At 51.1% G+C, this 18,795-nt stretch overlaps 1 protein-coding gene across 5 annotated transcripts in view; it reads right to left on the reverse strand.

The window, feature by feature from the left end:
- Nucleotides 1-3,034: 3,034 nt before the first annotated feature.
- Nucleotides 3,035-18,795, reverse strand: part of DYNC2I1 (dynein 2 intermediate chain 1) — a 49,313-nt gene continuing 33,552 nt past the window's right edge. For 4 of the 5 annotated variants that reach the window (XM_055335075.1, XM_055335076.1, XM_055335074.1 and 1 more), the window contains 10 exons: nt 16,750-16,922; nt 15,809-15,971; nt 12,873-12,986; nt 12,719-12,780; nt 12,281-12,332; nt 9,532-9,592; nt 8,786-8,885; nt 8,470-8,601; nt 6,559-6,782; nt 3,035-3,651 (listed from right to left, as the gene is read on the reverse strand). In XM_055335075.1, the coding sequence (XP_055191050.1) occupies nt 3,477-3,651; nt 6,559-6,782; nt 8,470-8,601; nt 8,786-8,885; nt 9,532-9,592; nt 12,281-12,332; nt 12,719-12,780; nt 12,873-12,986; nt 15,809-15,971; nt 16,750-16,922 (1,256 nt within the window). In that variant the 3' untranslated portion in view covers nt 3,035-3,476. The remainder of the gene's footprint in view (nt 3,652-6,558; nt 6,783-8,469; nt 8,602-8,785; nt 8,886-9,531; nt 9,593-12,280; nt 12,333-12,718; nt 12,781-12,872; nt 12,987-15,808; nt 15,972-16,749; nt 16,923-18,795) is intronic. The other variant, XM_055335078.1, reaches the window with a different exon arrangement.

An 18,795-nucleotide genomic window follows, 5' to 3' on the forward strand; every position in this document is an offset into this window, starting at 1 on the left:
CAGAGAGATGGAGACTATAAAAAATTAATGTGATGTAAATGCTAGAAAAGAAAGACACGCAGCAGGAAAAGAATGCCTTCAGTGGGCTCATCCTTAGACTCAACACAGCCAAGGAAAGAATCCATGAGCTGGAAGACAGGGCAAGAAAGTTACCCAAACTGGAACAGAAAGAGGGGGGAAAAAGAAAAGGAAGAAAAAGGCAGGATGGTTGTGAGATAATATCAAACAATCTAATGCATACATTCCTTGAATCTGAGAAGAGAGAACAGGGAAAAGAAATATTTGAGGAAATAATAGCTGAGGACTTTCCAAAATTAATGACAGACACCAACCTGAAGATCCAAGAAGTTCAGAAGATGCTGAGTAGGGCGGGGGGTAGGGGTGAGTAAGGGGTTGGGGGGCAAGAAACCCACACATCGTATTTAAATCGCTGGTAAAATTAAAATGGAAATCCCGAAAGCAGCTGAGAAGAGGCCTATTACTTACACGGGGACAAAGGTGAAAATGTGGGCATCTTCTTTTCGGAACTGGCTGATGATGGAGGGACATCTGTACTGAATGAAAGCACCAAACCCAGGAAGGGACTGCTGCACTCAGTGGGGATGCATCTCAGAAGAGGAGGGCGCCTGGGAGCTCAGCAGGGGAAGCGGCCAAATGTTGCTTTCAGCTCAGGTCCTGATCTCAGGGTCGTGACATCAGGCCCTGGGTCGGGCTCTGGGTTCAGTGGAGAGTCTGCTGGAGAGTCTCTCTTCTGTCTCTCTCTCTCATAAATAAATTGTTTTTAAAAAGTGGAGAGGGGCAGCCCAGGTGGCTTAGTGGTTTAGCATCGCCTTCGCCCCAGGGCCTGATCCTGGAGCCCTGGGATCGAGTCCCACATCAGGCTCCCTGCATGGAGCCTGCTTCTCCCCTCTGCCTGTGTCTCTGCCTCTATCTCTCTCTGTGTATGTCTTTTATGAATGAACAAATAAAATCTTTAAAATAAATAAGTAAATAGTGGAGGAGAAATAAAGACTTTTCTAGACAAACAAAATTCTTAGGAACATTAAACGCCCAGGAGGAAGAGGGGGGTGGGTGCCCTGCGCCACCCACCGGGGGTATGATACCATCTGGGGCAGACTCCCGTTAAACACATGCATGTTGTAAGCCCTCAGGCAATCACCAGCAATTCATTAAAAGACATATTAAGTGCTTAAGTCAACAGACATAAGATGGAATCATAACAAAAATGCTCCATTAACTAAAAAGGAGGGAAAAAAAGAAGAAAAATAAAATTCGTTTCCTTGACGCTGAAAGCACACTGATGGCGGACGCAAATGCTGACCTTGTTGCTGTCTGTGGAGCACCTCCCAGTGAGCCTTCTGACTCATGTAAGTAGGTCTTTTATCAACTCAGGGAGTTCTTCCTACAATTGTTTATTGTTACTTCTTTTCCATTTGTTCGTCTTTGGAAACACTTAGAATTCCTTGTCTGGACCTCAGGTCTTCCACTGTTTCCTCAGTCTGTCCCTCTGCACATTGCTGAACCATCATTCCTTGTGGAAAATACATACTCATCATCCTCAGTGTGGGTTAACTCTGATTTTACACATTGTCTCTAGCACTGAATGTTAAACCTGGTTTCTCCTGTGGCTTTCTAGTCCTTCTCACAGAAGCCATTTCTCCTCGTAGCCTATCATTTTGCCATTGTTTGCTGCTTGCCCATTTTTCTTCCTCTGGCTAACTGTCTGCAGAGCTCTGCTCTTTCTGAGTCCTCAGGATGAGATCCCTTCGTCTGCCATGTAATGTATTTCACAGCACTCCAATCATCACGAATGGTCTACTGCTCCTCGGAGTCTGGCTGCCAAGAGCAGGGTCCAGCGGGGCCTCCTCTTCTGTCCTTTTGTCTCCAGATGCTCTAAACAAGCTCTTCAAACAGCAGCTCCCACCCCAAATGGGTTTCTCCAGTATAACTGCTGGCAGGGCCCTTCCAATCCCCATGCCCTCAAGGATAATTTTGACAAAATTGTATGTTGGCATTGATCTTCTTCTTGGTGTTTCCTGGTGTTGGGGCCTTGATGTGGAGGGGAGAAAGGAGGTGCCACTCGTGGGCATGGGAGGGCTTCGCCTGTGGAAGCAAGAGCAGCCACCGAGGGAGGAGCAGTTCTGCAGGGATGCAGCAGAGTGCACACAGGAGTCTTGAGTCTAAGACCCAGGCTTCAACAGGAGGACCTTGGTCCTTCAATCCACTTTTCAGGTGGAGTCCAACGATGCCACATCTCGAAGCTGCTCCTAATCAGTGGGCCAGTCTTTGGTAGCCATGCTTTGTCTCTTCTGCATCTTCTTGAGCCTCTACTGGGATTTAGAAGAGTTAGTGTGGCTGCTAACTTGATGCCCTCTTACTCTGGAGGACGCTGGAGGTTACTGGTTATCACTAGAGAAGCAGTTAGATTGCTCTCAATTCCACTGTAGGTCAAATTTCACAAATAAGGACCTGAGGGCTGGTGGTGGATGAGGGACCGAGGGGCCGGGCCTGTTTCCAGGATTAAAATCTCCACACCCAGCTACGTCAGATGGTAATCTGACAGTACTCTGCTCTGCATTAGCGAGAGGCACATGGACCCCTCACCCAATGGCCATGCATTCCTTTCTTCCTTCTTTCACCATAGGCTGAGCGCCTACTGTGTGCGAGGCAGGCACACAGCCCTTGGAGATGATAGTGACAAAAGAGACACGTCTCTGTCCACAGAGCTGCCGGTCCAGTGAAGGAAGCAGAGGTCAGCCTCCTGGACACCAGTTTCACGGTGAAACCCTCATGTTGCTGGCCAAGTGGAAGCTCAATGTGGCCAGAGAAGACAGAAGCCCTGCCTGGACCCTCGCTGACCATCCCACCCTCACTGAGTCAGGGACATTGGGTGTGGGACAGGGGCCATCCCAGACTTTCTTGGATCTCATCCCAGAATTCAAGAGAATTTATTTATTTGTGTTATTTTTATACAAGGATATTTTAAAATACTAAAACATAATGTAAAATGTGTCTGACATTCAAATAATGTGAAAAAAAAAAGAAAGTTTTAAGAAAACACGGTTGACAGAGGTCATTTCAATGACATCACTCCTTTAATTTACACCTGAGCATGTCCTTTTCTGCAGGACTAAGAAAACTGTTCATTAAAATACATTCATGGTACATAGTTTAAAACATAAATGTGCTAATATTTTAAAGCTATTCAAAGAATAAGTAAAAATATTCTCAGAGAAGAACATAATCGACATGACTATTTCCTCTCAAGTTCAACATACACTAAAATGTTTGTTGTTTCCGTTCAAAAATAGTGATTTATTTACTGGGAACACTGAGGTAACATTCTTATAAAACAAGTTACACACAGAATCCACGCCTTCTATCTACATCAATGTACATGCACTCAGAGCTGGTTTCTCCACATGAGTCATCACCTGGCCCTGTCCCCCCTAATGAGCACACCTGCAGCCCCTCCCCTACAGGGCCTCCTGCAAGAGCTGCTGCAGCCTCCTCAGCTCGTCGCGCACGGGGGCCACCCAAGCCCTCCTCAAGTACTGGATGTCCACGCTGCCAGAGGCTCTGGCCAGCACCAGGGCCAGGAAGCTGCCGCTGGTCTTCTCTGCTTCACCCACGACCGTCATGGCCACCAGTCTGAAAGCAAGAGGCACAGCTGTGTGACTGTGAGTCTCCCAAGTCATCCATCGTCCAAGGAGGGAGCAAAAAGGAAGAGAATTCTAAAAATTTCAGTGCCAAATGAAAGGTTAGGCCAGAAATAAACGTATAAAAACCTATAGAAACCACTTAGAAAATGCACTTCTGCGGCTGACCATTTGCAAGCCGACCAGCCACAATGAAGGACACGCCAGGTCAATGCCCGAAGCACTGGGGCCCTGTCCTATTTATGCCTCCCAGTCACGGGGATGCAGGTGGCCCTACAGTGCCCGGCAAAAAGCCTGAGGCCAGCCTCACAGCCCTGACTTTGCCTCCGCCACCCCCTCACTGCCATCTTCTCTGTTTGGGTCCAGTCTCAACCTCTCCCCTCCCAGGCCACCGGCAGACATGCAGAGGTGTACACCCTGTGTACGCTAGAGGCCTGCTGCTGGTCAGGGCCAACCCCACCCCAGTCCCCACACGGCTCCGATGGGCAAGACTCCTGGGACATGATCTCCCGTCTTCCTCTGGTCACTCAGAGGATAACTCTGAGACCTGGCTCAGTGGCATCCTCCCCACCCCAAGGTCTCCCCCAGCCCCTGACTGTGCCTGATTTGGTTGGGGGTCCCCAGCATCCTGGGAATGCCCGTCACACACTCATCCCACCTTACAACTCACCAAGGAGCTAAGGCCACGCCTACCTCATGCCCACGCCAGTGCTCCCGCCTGTCGTCTCCCTGCAATGACCAGGGGCCATGAGCTGGGAGTCCATGGCTGGCCTAGGACAGGAATGGTGAGCCCCTCGGGGGTGCCAGCACTCACGGGTAGCAGGGAACCCTGCTGTGGCCCCCCAGGGTCTGAGCGCCCACTGAGGTCCTGTAGACTTGCCCCATGGTGCAAGGCTAGCACGGCACATCCTGACGGGGACCGGGCCCCTCGGAGGCAGCTCGGCACACACCCACCCGCAAGCCAGCTCTGGAGTGCCCCACACGTTCAGGGCAGCTAAGCCAACCAGGAAAACTTACCATCACAGAGGGAGGCAAACCAGGGGTGACTCCTAATCATAGCGACATGCTAAGGGTCACTGGAGGGGGTGGGAGATGGGTCACGGGGGGGGGGGCCTGGGGGAGGGCACATGATGGGATGAGCTCAGGGTGTTACAGGCAACTGACGAGTTCCCGACCGCCACCCCAACAATGATACTACACCGGCTGTGACTTAAATTTTAAGTGATTTAAATTTTAAAAAATTACAAGTCACCTCAACACTGTTCAACTACTCGTGTCAAATACAGGTCAAACTTAGTTGCCACAAACTTGGGGGCATGAGTACAGGTGACAAACACGAAAGGCCCCCACAGTGACTGCAATGCATGCCCAACATGGGCTGCAGAGTCCACGCGAGCACCAAGAAGACACGCTAAGAGCACATGTCGGCACCACAAGACCTCAGTGGAGAGCAGGAGGCAACACCCGGGCTCCACGGGCAGCCCAGCCCGAAGCTGTGCTGTCCCCTGGCCACAAGCCAGCAGGCAACTCATCACCATGGGCTGTAAATTCGCCCAAGATGCAACAGATTCTTCCTTGATCCTAAGCTCCTGCCTGACATGTGTGGCTTCCTGTTGTTCTCTGCAGCCAAAGACAAACAGGCCCCCTCTCCCTTCACAAACAGAACACGGCCACTTGCCAGAGACTGGAGAGATGCATCTGGGGAAAACTTGCATGCCCCTCCCTGCTGCACTTTGGCAGCTGCCCAGTCCCCGCTGCCACCTACCCCCCCAGGGACTGCCAGCCCCTCCGTGGTAGGACCTGCCCTCCCCACTCCATCTAAACTCCTGACACTCTTCTGCCCACACGGGATCCCTCCCCATTCATTTCTCTCTGTCACGGGTGGTGGGACTTGCTGGTTCATGGTATTCCATGTGCCGCCCCTCAGGACGCGAGCCCACCACTGGTTCACCACAACCCCTGGTGCCCGCACAGTAGGCGCTTAGTAAACACTTGACTCACTAAGTAACAGGCAAACTTTTGGGAATGAACTGTGTGTGCATCATGTGCTTCTATGGGAATCACAGTCTGGATTTCGATGATGTACTGGTCTAATAACTAGAGTAACATAAGAATAATGAGTTCTGGACCTAAACAACTGTGGTTCTTGTTTTCCCAGGTCTTATTGGTGTGTCCCCACGTTCTGTCAAACCGTGCCCTGGGTTTGATTATGGCTTGTCCTCTTTCTTCCACAAAGTGGAAGATGCTGGGTGGCCTCGTCCTCCCCAGGTCATAAGGAGCCTCCATTTCACAGCAGGAATATAAAATTCCAAGGAAGAAAATAGGTATAGAGAAAAAGTGGGGACAAGAGAGAGCCCTTCATAGTGAAAACTCATTACATATTTCAACTTTGGATTAAACATAACAAAACGGAATTATTTAAAGCATCAAGAACTACTCACATGAGTGTGTTTCACATTAAACTGTGCAGAGGCTAGGTGGACTGTGATGTTGGTGTAGGGCCGACAATGACACTGATGTGAAATTAAGGGAATTACTGACTCCCGTGGAGCATTTCTTTTTAGAAACTAGAAGGAAGACTCTGTATATTACTCGGCCAAATACTGAATTTAAACATCTAGTAAATGAACATAACTAAGGAACTCACAAAAAGTGTTTTGTTTATAGAATGATGATCAAGGGAAAATAGTAGAGTGTGAATTCTCTCATTCAGACTTTTCTGGATGGGATATGAAATAACATTTTCTAAAGTGGTTTTCAAAATATTAAATATGTAACTATAATAATAGTTAAATTTAAACATAAGTAACCATGTCTTAAAGCATAGTTACCTTACACGTGAGACCATCCAGGATGCTTCTGAAAGGATCTGCCTATGAGGGCACATCATGGGACTCACCTGTCTGGAGAGATGAGCTGTTTGGCCACAGGACCCAGGTCACTTTCCAGCAGGTCCCAGATATAAATACAGGATGTTTCATCCTGGGCCAGGAACACAGCAGGTCTTGTCAAGGACCAGCGGAGGCCGGTGACCGCGTGGCCCTCGGTGCTGTCGTTCCACTGCAGGAGAGGGCACTCGGAGGTCAGCTGGTGTAACCGGATGCTTCCATCTGAACAGCCGGCCTGGAACAGGGGTGGAGATGGTTGGTCTCTGTTCTCTCTTCCTTTTCACTCAGATTCAGTAGCGGCAGACACTTCAGAGCATTGGCTCTGTCCTCACAAACCATAAGGTGAGCACTCCCCCTGGAGCTGCTGATACACTTTGGACCCCTGCCTCCTTCCCAAACAGTCAATACTGAACTCAGCAAATATAAAAACAGGTGTTTATCTTTAACAGAGTTGAATTTTGCTAATTCAACCATCAGCCATTATGACTGGCCCTGAAGAAATCATTTACCCAGCTTTTTAAAAAGATTATATAAGTCTAAACCATTACTGTGGTTATATATTCGTTAGGTTGAGATTTTTATAAAACAAAACTTGGCTGGTTTAGTAAAAGCCCAAATTTTTAGCTTAGAGAAGCTTAATTCCTATTTAAATCATTCTCTTTAATCCTTCACATCCTTCCTCCAAAACAGCAGTAGCAGGAGTTAACAACCACAAGATGGCCTGTGTGCTCTAGGGTCGAGCACATAACATATAGTGCGGGCAGGACAAGCCAGGCCTCCCGCTGCCAGGCGAGTGGAGGGAGCATTAAAGGTGCATGGCCAGCACCGAGTCTGTCAGTGGGTATGGAGCTGTGTCTGTCCACATCTTGGTTTCTTGGTATTTTTCTACTGACGGGAACTAGGACTGCTTGGAGAAGTGGCTGATCCCAGAGTCTGCCGTCCCAGAAAGCAGAGAATGAGGTCAGAAAACACGAGAACCAGCCTGAACGATGTGCCCAGGACAGTCTGGGCGGCAGGGCAGAGGATGTAACCCAGCGAGAAGAGGAAATAGCCCTGCGTCCACTTCCTGTCCTAAAGGCACACAAGCAGGCCTGCGGAAGACAGAGGGGAGGCCTTCCACAGCTGATAACGTCACACTAAGGGCAGGACTAGAAAACCACCATCTGCCAATCACCCAAATGATGGAGGCAGCCAAGCCTGGATGCCAAGCTCAGCAACAGACTCTGGGGAGCTGCGCAGGGAGCTCACAGACACACGGGAATCAGACAGGGAACGCAGGGACCCCACATGGAGGGAGCTGCAGAGAGGGCTCAGCACAAACCCAAATCCAGTTGGGGGGAAACATCATGCAGACTCAAACTGAGGAGCACTGGATGCCCTTCAAAAACATCAAGGTCAGGAGAGACTGAGGCACTGTCCCAGAGCTGAGTGAGCTTATGCCCTGGCTGTGATTTTATTCTAACCCAGAACATCATCGACCCACCCATCAGAGAGCGGGGGCTGCGCCGGGCCTAACTTCCTGGTGGTCGCAGCCAGACTGCAGCTGCAGGACAATGACCCTGCTTTAGAAAACTACACCAAACCATTTAGGGACAGAGTGTCATTTCTGCGACTTCCTCTCAGGTGGTAAAGCATGTGCATCCACACAGACTGGGAGGGTGAGGACGGAGTCACAGAGGTCAAGTGTGGTGTGAGGGGCTGGCGATCGTAACTTCTCTGTAAGCCCAAATTATGGGAAGATAAGGAATTTTAAGGCCCATTCTACAGCCACGTGGAATGACCTGCATGAGCTGCACAGAGGACATGGTCTTCCACACCGCCCATTGGCACCAAAGTGATCAACTTTAAGAATAATCCCCGGAGATCACAGCCGAGTTTTGCTGCCCAAACAGAAATGGTGCTTCAACCAACAGCTTCTTTACCAAGAAGACTGGTTCTCCAAATGGTGAGAAGTCAATAACGTTCACTCGGACGGGTCTCACATCGTGTTGCTGAGGTTTGTACAGTTTGGGAGATACTCTCAGATCTTGTCTGGTGCCGTGACTTATCAGACCCTGGGAGCAAAGAAGAGCAGTGGTGACCATGGACAGTGAGGCAGGAGGTGGGACAAGCATCTGTTCTTGATACAATGGTACAGCATCATCGTAACAGAAGCAAACAAGAAGTTAATCTTCAATGAAGATATTTGCCAAGCGACCAGGGAAGGAAAATGAGTTAGAGTGAGATTTCAAGTCTTACCATGTCTGTGCCGACAATGAAGTGACTAGGGTCTGACGGCAGGAACTTCACATTCAGGGTTTGTGTGCAGCCCCAGAACTCACAGCCCTTCTGACACAGGCTGTAAAGAAACAGCAAAGATGAGCAGATGTTTGATCCTAACCCAAATTATGTGTCAAGCGACTAACGGTGATGTACAGTTTCAGCGCACGTATAGATTCCTCACTACGACCCAGACCTTCTAAGAAGAACCATGCTAATACAACAAATTCTCCAAGGGAAAATCGTATGCTGGTAACCCCCAACAACAGATGGCAAAAGAAAAGATGCTTGGGAAATAAATTTACACGGAATATATAAATACCATAAGCAATATACGAATATTTAATATTTGTGTCACATAAAGTGATAGGAGTAAAAGCAGAAATTAAAATTTCTGAATAAAACTTTCATATTGAGGTTTGTTTCTTGAAACCTATTTAAGTTGAGTTATGTGAAAACTTGGTGAAAAATAGTCAAATTGTACCAATTTATAAAATAGAAATTATTTTAATCAAAGAAAATATTGTTAACTCTATACCTGGGAACTGTATTTACTACGACTCATTAATATTAAACTAATTTAGCAAAAATAATGTGAAAGGTTGGATTTTTCAGCACGCAGCAGAACATCTTCTGTTCATGCAGTTACTTAATGTCACTTCCTTCTGTGGGAAACGGTCCTGTGAGAGGAGGGGATGTCCTGACCCAAAGCAGCACAGGCTTACCTGTCGCTCAGCTGAATCGTGGTGCTGTGCACCAGCTTTATCCTCCCTCCAGGTATCAAGCCTACGAACAGGAAGCCATAAAGAAATGTACCTCTTAATACAAGGTAAATCAGAATCCAACTGGAGTTGCCTGAAATTGTTTTTCATTGTTTAAATATCTATGTTAGGAAAAGATGCCAAAATGTGGCCCATGAAGTGTTCCCTCCCTCAAGCAGGCACGGTTCCTGCAAACTGAACTAGAAGAAAGGAGTGTGAAACCAGTCAAGACTCCTTTACATTTTTAGATTTGATAAAGTAAAATAATGGCAGTATGCTAAGCAAAAAAAACCCTCCAAAACCCCAAGCCCTCAAGTCCCAACAGGAATTCGTTGCTGTAAATGCCCACTGGAGGCCCCACGCTGGTCAGAAACTCCCAGGACCTCCCTCCTCACTATGCGAGGCATGCCGATGGGTCTGCTCCTCAGCACTGGCACCCCTTCCCTGGACTCCCAACCCCGACCCTCAGCCCCTCACAGGCTTTGCCTCCTTTGTCTGTTCCCAACAGACTCCTCCTTTTGTGAAATCACTGCAAATGAGGGAACTAAAAATTTATGCATATGGAAACCCAAGTTCTGGGCAAGGTATTGCCTAGAACCGTGGGAGTGGGGAGACCATAACCACACAGGTAAATTCCACTGGCAATGGGGCGGGGGGCGGGGTGATTCCTCACATGTGACCAGCTCCAACACAGTCTCGACTGTGATGATGAGTACTGCTGTTGCAGACTTGAAGCCACCCTCCCACAGGAGCTCCAGGGCTGAGTCTCCCCACGTCACAACCTCACCTGGGAAGCCTGCCCTGCCCTTGGTCCTCCGTGGAGCAAGGAAAGATGGTGAATGATCAAGCTCTAAGTGTGACCTGAGTTACACACACATGAGAGCTTGGAACTACCCCCAAACACTCCCGTGGGCACGTAATGGCCAGCACTCCTCCACTGAGTTCTGGTACGAATGTCATCCCCTCTTTTCCCAAAAGCAAAGTGGAAACATGGTCAGAGTTTGGGTAAGTGGTCCTTTAGATAAAAGGAGTTTTTATACAACAACACTTCACAACAAACTTTCCACATCATTACCAAGTATTTTTATGCAAAATGATTTTGTCTCTATGGGCAGATCACATACTAACCGTGGAAGAGACTCTAAGTCCTCATCACCATCTAAAATTCCTAAGAAACGCCCCGGTAATGGCCCAAATGAGCAACAGCCCTGGGATGTGCTTGAAGGCCACAACATCCTCGGGCCCAGGGCATACACCCAGGTGAAGGCAGGTGAGCCTGAGCCTGACTGTGAGCCCAGGGCCAGGAGCGCCTCCCCGACACCCACCTGCTCTGACGCTCCCAGGGTCTGGGGCCCCCAGGGGCTCCACACACTCAGGACAATGGTCTTGTCATGAGCAGACTGGATGCTCGGCCTTACATGTGTTAGCAGTGAAGTCAGGGAAATGACCCCGCCCCGTTCTCATGGCCAGCCGGGGGCACAGTCCATGGGCACTGGCCCTGACATACAGCACTGTCACCTGCTGCGTCCCGTCTCTAAGTCCCTGATTTCTAAACCGTGGGAACAAGATGCATGTTGGCCAGGCTGGTCCCTGGAAAGCCAGCACTGACAGCTCACGACGTGAGGGCAAGTCAGGGAACGCCAGACCTGAGGAAGACTCAACAATTCTCCCAGATGCATCCTCCCTGGAGCAGGGCCTGGATGCCACGGCCCAGAAGCAGCAAAGTGCTGGAGCTGCCACCCACAACTGAGGCACAGCAAGAAGCAGACCGGGTCCCCACCGGGGACTCCTCTCAGGCCAGGGCCACCTGATTTTCTAGCCTTTCCCATGGGAGCTGCCTGCTGCCAGGAACTAGGCAGTCCCCAGAAGCCACAATCTCCCAACAAGCCCCCAAGACCCAGTCTGACCAGTGCACCCCCATCCGGCATCCCGGACCAGTGCTAACCCTTCAGCATCTCAAAGGGGAGTTCAGCTGTGAGAATCTGACCAAACCGCTGAGCCAAGATGGACCCCAGCACTGACCCTTCACCTACATCCGCCTCATAATCATACTGAAAATCACACCCAGGGATGGGGACATCACATGCTAACTAGACACATAGGGTATGTAGCAGCATAAAGAAGCATGACCTGTGAGTGTGCCCTACACATTTATATGCCACCCTTTCCCCACCAGAGTTTCTTCAAAGCCGTGGCCAACAGCTCCTGGGGAGCCAGACTGAGGACCCTCCGCCATGCATCCCGATGCTCTAGCACAGGCCCCAGCAAAGCCCCGAGCTCCCTTCGGGGCTCCTGGCCATTTCTACCGCTCTCAGCACACACCGCACTTCTGACATGAGGCCCTCCCAGCGCCCTGCCAGCACCACCTGCGCTGATGTCCCAGGATGAGGGCTCAGGTCCAGGATGACTGACATGTCAAGAACCAGAGGGAGGCAAGCCACAGTGATCGTGTGTCAAGCACTCAGGACAGAATAACACACACAGACAGGCAGGCCCTACAAGCCCACAATGATGCGAAAGCACCGTGAGCTCCAAGGAAGGTCACTGAGTCATGCGGAGGTGTCCACCCAGAGGCAGGTGAGGTTACATGACACTCAACTGTGGCGCTCATCTTCAGGCAGCTTTGTGCTTGTTTTCAGAGTGGTTGTCGGGATCTCTAACCTCCACTCACTGCAAAACGCTAACTAAAATTAAGTCTTTATGTCACACTTACCTAAGTCACTCACTGAACCCGCGATATCTGCCCTGGGTAATTCCACCACCACCTAAAACAGAACATTGACATATTACCACGCGTCAGGCGTGACAAGGCGACAGCCTGATGATGTGCAGGTCCAACCAGGGCCGCGTGCTTTCATCAGTACTAAAACACTTCTCTGCTCCAGAGAAGAGACTGATCGCTGACCTCGGAACCAGTATTTTCAATGTCGTGAATCCCTTTCTTTGACCTCTTTTCACATCTCTTCACTCAAACCAGTGGCCAGAGCCTCAGTGCTACCTTGAGAGCCCCGCCCCCAGGAAGTCATGCCCTCCAGGCATGTCATCGTGTCATCGCAGTCCACCAGCAGGTGCCGACCCAGCCTGGACTGCCACAGGGGCCGGCGGGCAAGGGGCACAGGCCTGGTGTGAGCCCAGGGCACGGCCTACTCACCCAAATGTTGAGCACCCCACTCTCATCCAGGGAAGCAACGTGGAAGGACAAACCTGACATTTCTAGTGGAAACAGAAACAAGAATGGCTTATGAACAGGAATCCACAGTTCACAACCTGCTTTAAGGATTTTTACAGAAACGAAAGTCACATACCTTCTTGCATAGAAAAGGGGGAAAGCACAAAACTCTGTTTTTTGTAGACAGACTTGGAGATGGATTCTACCGCTTGGACGGGACTGCAGTGATTCACGGAGGTCAGGACACCATCTAGGGTTAAAGCACACAGGACCGATGAGGGAGTCAGTCACAAGCACGACTAATGCTGAGTGGGGTATGGTCACCCTGACGCCGCAAGCAAACCACGTGTGATCATGGCACTTAGCGTAACTGTGAGGCAGAGACCCCAGACCTCAGCACACCCGGAAGGAGACAAAGGACTGATCATTCAAACAGGTCCCAAGTCAACGGCCACCGAGGGCCGGAGGAAGTGAAGGCTCTTGTGGGGGAGGGGCCGAGGTTGAACAGAGATACTAGCACCCGCAGAGAGAAAATCCACCCTACCGCGCAGGGTGTGGGGGGCTCAGCAGCTCCAGAGAGGAATGGAGGAAGACTGGCAAGGGGGTAGACACCCACCTGCCTGCCCAGGACAGAAACTTCACAAACTAACACCACAGAGCTCTTGTGACCTACGAGAGCCATCCACAAAATGTCCAAGAGGAGGGAAAAATCAAGACAAACCACATACAAAACTGCAGAAAAAAGAAATACAGGATGCAAATCAAGGCACTGAGATGAAAATTCTCTTCCCCCAAACCTGCGCTTAGCAGAGCCCAGAAGTCACGACTACAGACGAAACTACACCTGTTCAGACACTACCTGAAAATGCTCTCAATGCAAGAAAACAGACACACCTGACACCAGACCCAGGACGGACGGGATGGGGGGGGGGCTGAGGCTGGACCCCGGGAAACAGACAGGGGAGGACACACCTGATACCAGATCCAGGACAGACAGGGATGGGGGGGGCACAGGAGGGGCTAGGGCTGAACCCCGGGAAACAGACAAGGGAGGACACACCTGACACCAGACCCAAGATGGACGGGATGGGGAGAGGGGCTGGGGCTGAACCCTGGGAAACAGACAGGGGAGGACATACCTGATACCAGAACCAGGACAGATGGGGATGGGGGGCTGGAGCTGAACCCCGGGAAACAGGGGAGGATACACCTGACACCAGATCCAGAATGGATGAGATGAGAGGGCTGGGGCTGAACCTTGGGAAACAGACAGGGGAGGACACACCTGACACAGACCCAGGACAGAAGGGGATGGGCGGCTGGGGCTCAACCTCAGAAACAGACAGGGGAGGATAAGACTGACCCCAGACCCAGGACAGGGGAGGGGCTGGGGGGGGCTGGGGCTGAACCCCGGAAAACAACACACAGGGGAGGATAAGACTTCAGTTCCTGGAGCTGGAGGAGGGGCCCTGGAGCAGCATCTGGGCAGCCCACATACTGGGAGGAGCACAGAGGAAGTGAGCAGGATGAGGGGAGCACACTGAGGGAGCACAGGAGGAACACAGTGTGGGGAGCACTCCAGGGGGAATCACAGTGGGGGAAGCAGTGCAGGTAGCACAGTGGGGGCAGCCACCAGAGGGAGCACAGTGGGGGAAACACACTGCGGGGAGCACAGTGGTCCATCAGGAGCACTTAAACCACACCATAAACGCAATCCTCTATGACAGCACCTAGCCCTAAGGTACCTCTAAACCCCTGTATCCTCAGCAGCAGCATGTCTTCCCCAAGGAGCCCCCCGTGTGGTGCACGTCACAGACCCCGACACCAGAACCCTTCACATGGACCCCGGGGAAGGATGGTCCCCGTGTCTCCTGCAGGACAGCCACCCCTGCTGCAGCTCAGCCACTGAGAAACTTCCAGGAGCCTGAGCCCCTGTGAGCCCCTACTTCTCTTCAGCGACTTCCCTTCAAAATGACCCTCCCACATCCTCCTCCTCCAGGAAATAACATCCCTCCACTCTGCTTCCCGCACTTGCCTATAGATCCCACTGCATGCCTGTCCCAGGTTGCGACCCTCTGCCATTCCCAAATACATCCACCTGTGGTGGTACAATAACTGGCAGCTTTAAGGCTCAGTATAAAACACAGCTGTGCATGAAGTGAGCATTAAACACACATGCAGCAGATGTGTGCTGTTGTCATCGGAAGGGAGGATGGAACAGAAAGCTTAAAGGGCTGGGGATCCCTGGGTGGCGCAGCGGTTTAGCGCCTGCCTTTGGCCCAGGGCACGATCCTGGAGACCCGGGATTGAATCCCACGTCAGGCTCCCGGTGCATGGAGCCTGCTTCTCCCTATGCCTGTGTCTCTGCCTCTCTCTCTCTCTCCTCTCTCTCTCTCTCTCTCTCTCTGTGACTATCATAAATAAATAAAAATTTTTTTTTTTTTAAAAAAAAGGGCTACGAGCCACAGCCTGGGAAAAACATTCATCTGATGCAAAGGTTATCCAAAAATTTTTTTTTTAAGGAAAGAAACTTCTTAAGAAAGCAACAATAAGGCAAAAGCAATCACTCTTTAAAATGTGCAAAAGATCTGAAGAGACACCTCTTCAAAGAAGACATGCAGGCCTGGGTGGTGCAGTCTGTTGAGTGTCCGACTCTTGGTTTCAGCTCAGGTCATGATACTGGGGCTTGGGGTCAAGCCCCACGTTGGGCCCCCTGCTCAGCGGGGAGACTGCTTCTCCCTCTGCCCCTCCCCCAACTTGTGCGCGCGCACTCTCTTTCTCTCTCTCTCTGTCAAATAAATAAAATCTTAAAAAAAAAAAAACTAAAAGTTATTTGACAGAGGACTTATTTAGAGTCTAGATATTTAAGGAGAAGGAGCATTCTAATCTCTGATGGCCACAAGCTGAGCACTGCCTCGTAGATCCTTGTTCTTACTGTTCACCCAAGGCCTCTTTTGCTCCTAGGTCAGACCCTCCTCCTCTGGGGTGATCTGAATGCACAAACGCATACGCCCCTCAGCTCTGTCGCAGCTTTTCTACAAGATGCCTGATGAGCAGGTGGGCATCACTGACCAGTAGAAAATGTTGCCATCCTGAACGTCCAGAAGCAATCACCCAGCTTCACATACTGGTGTATTCTGGAATCTTCCCGTAGGTCCCACAGGATGATGGAGCCATGCGCTGTCCCAGCAAACAGTAAAAAGGCTTTAAAAGGGCTAAAGCAGCAGCAGGTGACCTAGAATGACACACAAAGAGGCTGAAGGCCACAGTCCTAGGGGAACAGCCCTCCCACACCCCACGGTGCCCCACGTGCCCTCCACCTGGGAGCTATGGGAGTCGGTGTTGGCTCCGCGGGGAAGGTAGGGAGGACAAGCTACACCGCGGGACTGGAGTTCACAGACATAGTGCCACACACATAGCTGGCACGGGGTGTGCACCACCATCCCTCTGTTCAACCCACGTAACCAGGCCCAGGATGGCACAGCCGTGTTTGTCAAAACCTGATTTTTGAGCCTCAAAACCTGTTACCTGTAAAACTTATTCTTCTTCTTTAGTGAAAATCAGTGACTCTGAGATCAAAGAACATATGAACAGGAAAATACCAATATGTATTTTCCCAGTCCAAAAGGAAGCAAACCTAGGGGCTGGAAGAAGCATGAGAGGCCTCTGAAGACCTTCAGGCCACTGAGAAACCCCTAAGATACCACAACTCAACTCATGGAGGGCAAAAAGGCCATCCTGGGGCCCCAGAGTCACAGCAAGGGCAGCCAACCTCTGGACGTCTGTAGCTACACTGATGCCCACTAGTGCCCTTGGCCCCCCAAAGCTGTGATAACCCGGAGTTCTTCAGTCTGAGCTGAGTGTTGAACTAACAATTTCCAAAGTCACAGCAGATGGAACAGGGCCGAGCCGGGAAGTTCCCGGGGTCCAGCGCTGCCATCGCCTGGCACCCCGCCCGCCCCTCCCACAGCCCAGCCCCATCTCGGGGCCCTTGGACTCTCCTGCAGCTGTACCTTCGACTCACACAGCAGGACCTTCTGGGGCCCTGAAGGTTGCCGGATGTCCCACACGCACAGCACGTGCCTGCTGTCCAGCTCAGGGGCAAAGGCTGCTGCAGGCAGCCCGTGCACCGAAACCACCATCTGTCTCTGCACCTGGGAGGCACATAAGCAGGACACTTTTCGATCTGGGGGTAGAAATGAGGAAAGTGTTTCTGCACGTTAGTGTTTGCCAGGAGCCGTGTGATGTTCACACACTGAGCAGTCAGATACGTCCCGCTAATGACGAAACAAGCAGAATCCTTTCAGGGAGGCCTGGGCCAGAGGCAGGCTTTCAACAAGCGGCCACCACTCTCCTGGAGAAGCCGAGCGAGCCTCGGGGTTTTCGATGCCAGCACAGGCTGCACCTCATCTACTAGCTGCTCCCAGAAGACCTAGTGGCCCAGACGCCGTTGTCAGGGGTACCTCGATCCCATGGTCTTCACACAACGAGGCCTCCCCCAAGAGCCGAGAGCCCCCCACCCTCACCCTGTGCTGTCCTGGGAACACGAGCATGATGCACAGCATCCTCGCTGCCTCAGCCAACAGGCTAGCATTGGCGGCCCCCTCTGCAGCACGTGTCCAAGGAGGGCGGAAAAGGGGGAAAACAGGAGCCAGTCCCCCAGTTGCAGGTGAGACCCACTCCTCACTCTGTCAGGCAACCTGTCATCTGATCTCATTTCCTTCTGTTACCTCAAAATTCATGTCACTGAAGGGGCACCTGGGGGGTCATGATCTCAGGGTCGTGAGATCAAGCCCCATCGGGCTCTATACGGGTGTGGAGCCCACCAAGGATTCTCCTCTCCCCTAACCCCTCCCCATCACCCTGCTCTCTCTGGCTCCCTCTGAAAATAAAAATGCCTGTTACTGAAACACAAAACAAGCGCAGTGCTGACACAGGGAAGCCAAGCCCACCTCCCAAGGGGCACCATCCCATGTCCTTCACAAGTGACTCTAGGTGCACAGACACCACCCAGCCCCCTCTGGTCTTGGGAGCTGCGCTTCAACATCAGCGCCTGGAGGAGGGTAAGGTGGAGTGTGGGAGCGAACAGGCACACTGTGAGCTACAGATACAATCACCGCTTTTCTCATAGAGTAACTCCTATCTTTTGAAACTAAAACGTTCTCAAAGAATACAAGTTTTTTAAATTAATAATGCCACATTTGTTGATGTCAAACACAGAGGGAACAATTGTGAATCTATATCTCTAAGCAGTGGGCAGCGCAGTAGACGCAGCTCCAGCCAGGGCAGCAACACCTGGCTTCCCCCAGGCCAGGGAGTGGGTCGCAGGGGCCCCCGACTGGAACGCGACAGCCAAACAGTCCCGTCATCCGAGGACCACAATGTGCCTTTACTGAATTCAATCCTAATACTGGGGGATCCCTGGGTGGCGCAGCGGTTTGGCGCCTGCCTTTGGCCCAGGGCGCGATCCTGGAGACCCAGGATCGAATCCCACATCAGGCTCCCGGTGCATGGAGCCTGCTTCTCCCTCTGCCTATGTCTCTGCCCCTCTCTCTCTCTCTGTCTGTGACTGTCATAAATAAATAAAAAAATGTTTAAAAAAAAATCCTAATACTGTGTAGCTGCCACCATCTCACTACAGGATTTTTATTTACTGTCAGTTCAGACACTGAATACAGTTTCATTCTTCGTACAAGAATACCTCTGTCTCTCTGTACATACAATACAACAAACAAGTTATTTAATAAATTAAAAAAATACCCTTCCTCCCCTTCCAAAGGCAAGCCAGTACCAGGCTGTGGCAACGACCTCACCAGCCAGAACCACAGCAGAGAGGTGAGCAGGTCAAGAAGCATGAATCTGACCATGTGAACACACTTTGCTCACAGCAATGTAAACGGTTGCATGGGGGGCATGTGGGTGGCCCAGGGGGTTGGGCCCCTGCCTGGGGTCCTAGGATCAAGCCCCACATCGGGCTCCCTGCTCCCTGGAGCCTGCTTCCCGGAGCCTGTTTCCCCTCTGCCTCTGCCTGCTGCACCCCCTGCTCGTGCTGCCTCTTA

This window comes from Nyctereutes procyonoides, unplaced genomic scaffold (genome assembly GCF_905146905.1).
Source record: "Nyctereutes procyonoides isolate TBG_1078 unplaced genomic scaffold, NYPRO_anot_genome, whole genome shotgun sequence".
Taxonomy (NCBI): domain Eukaryota; kingdom Metazoa; phylum Chordata; class Mammalia; order Carnivora; family Canidae; genus Nyctereutes; species Nyctereutes procyonoides.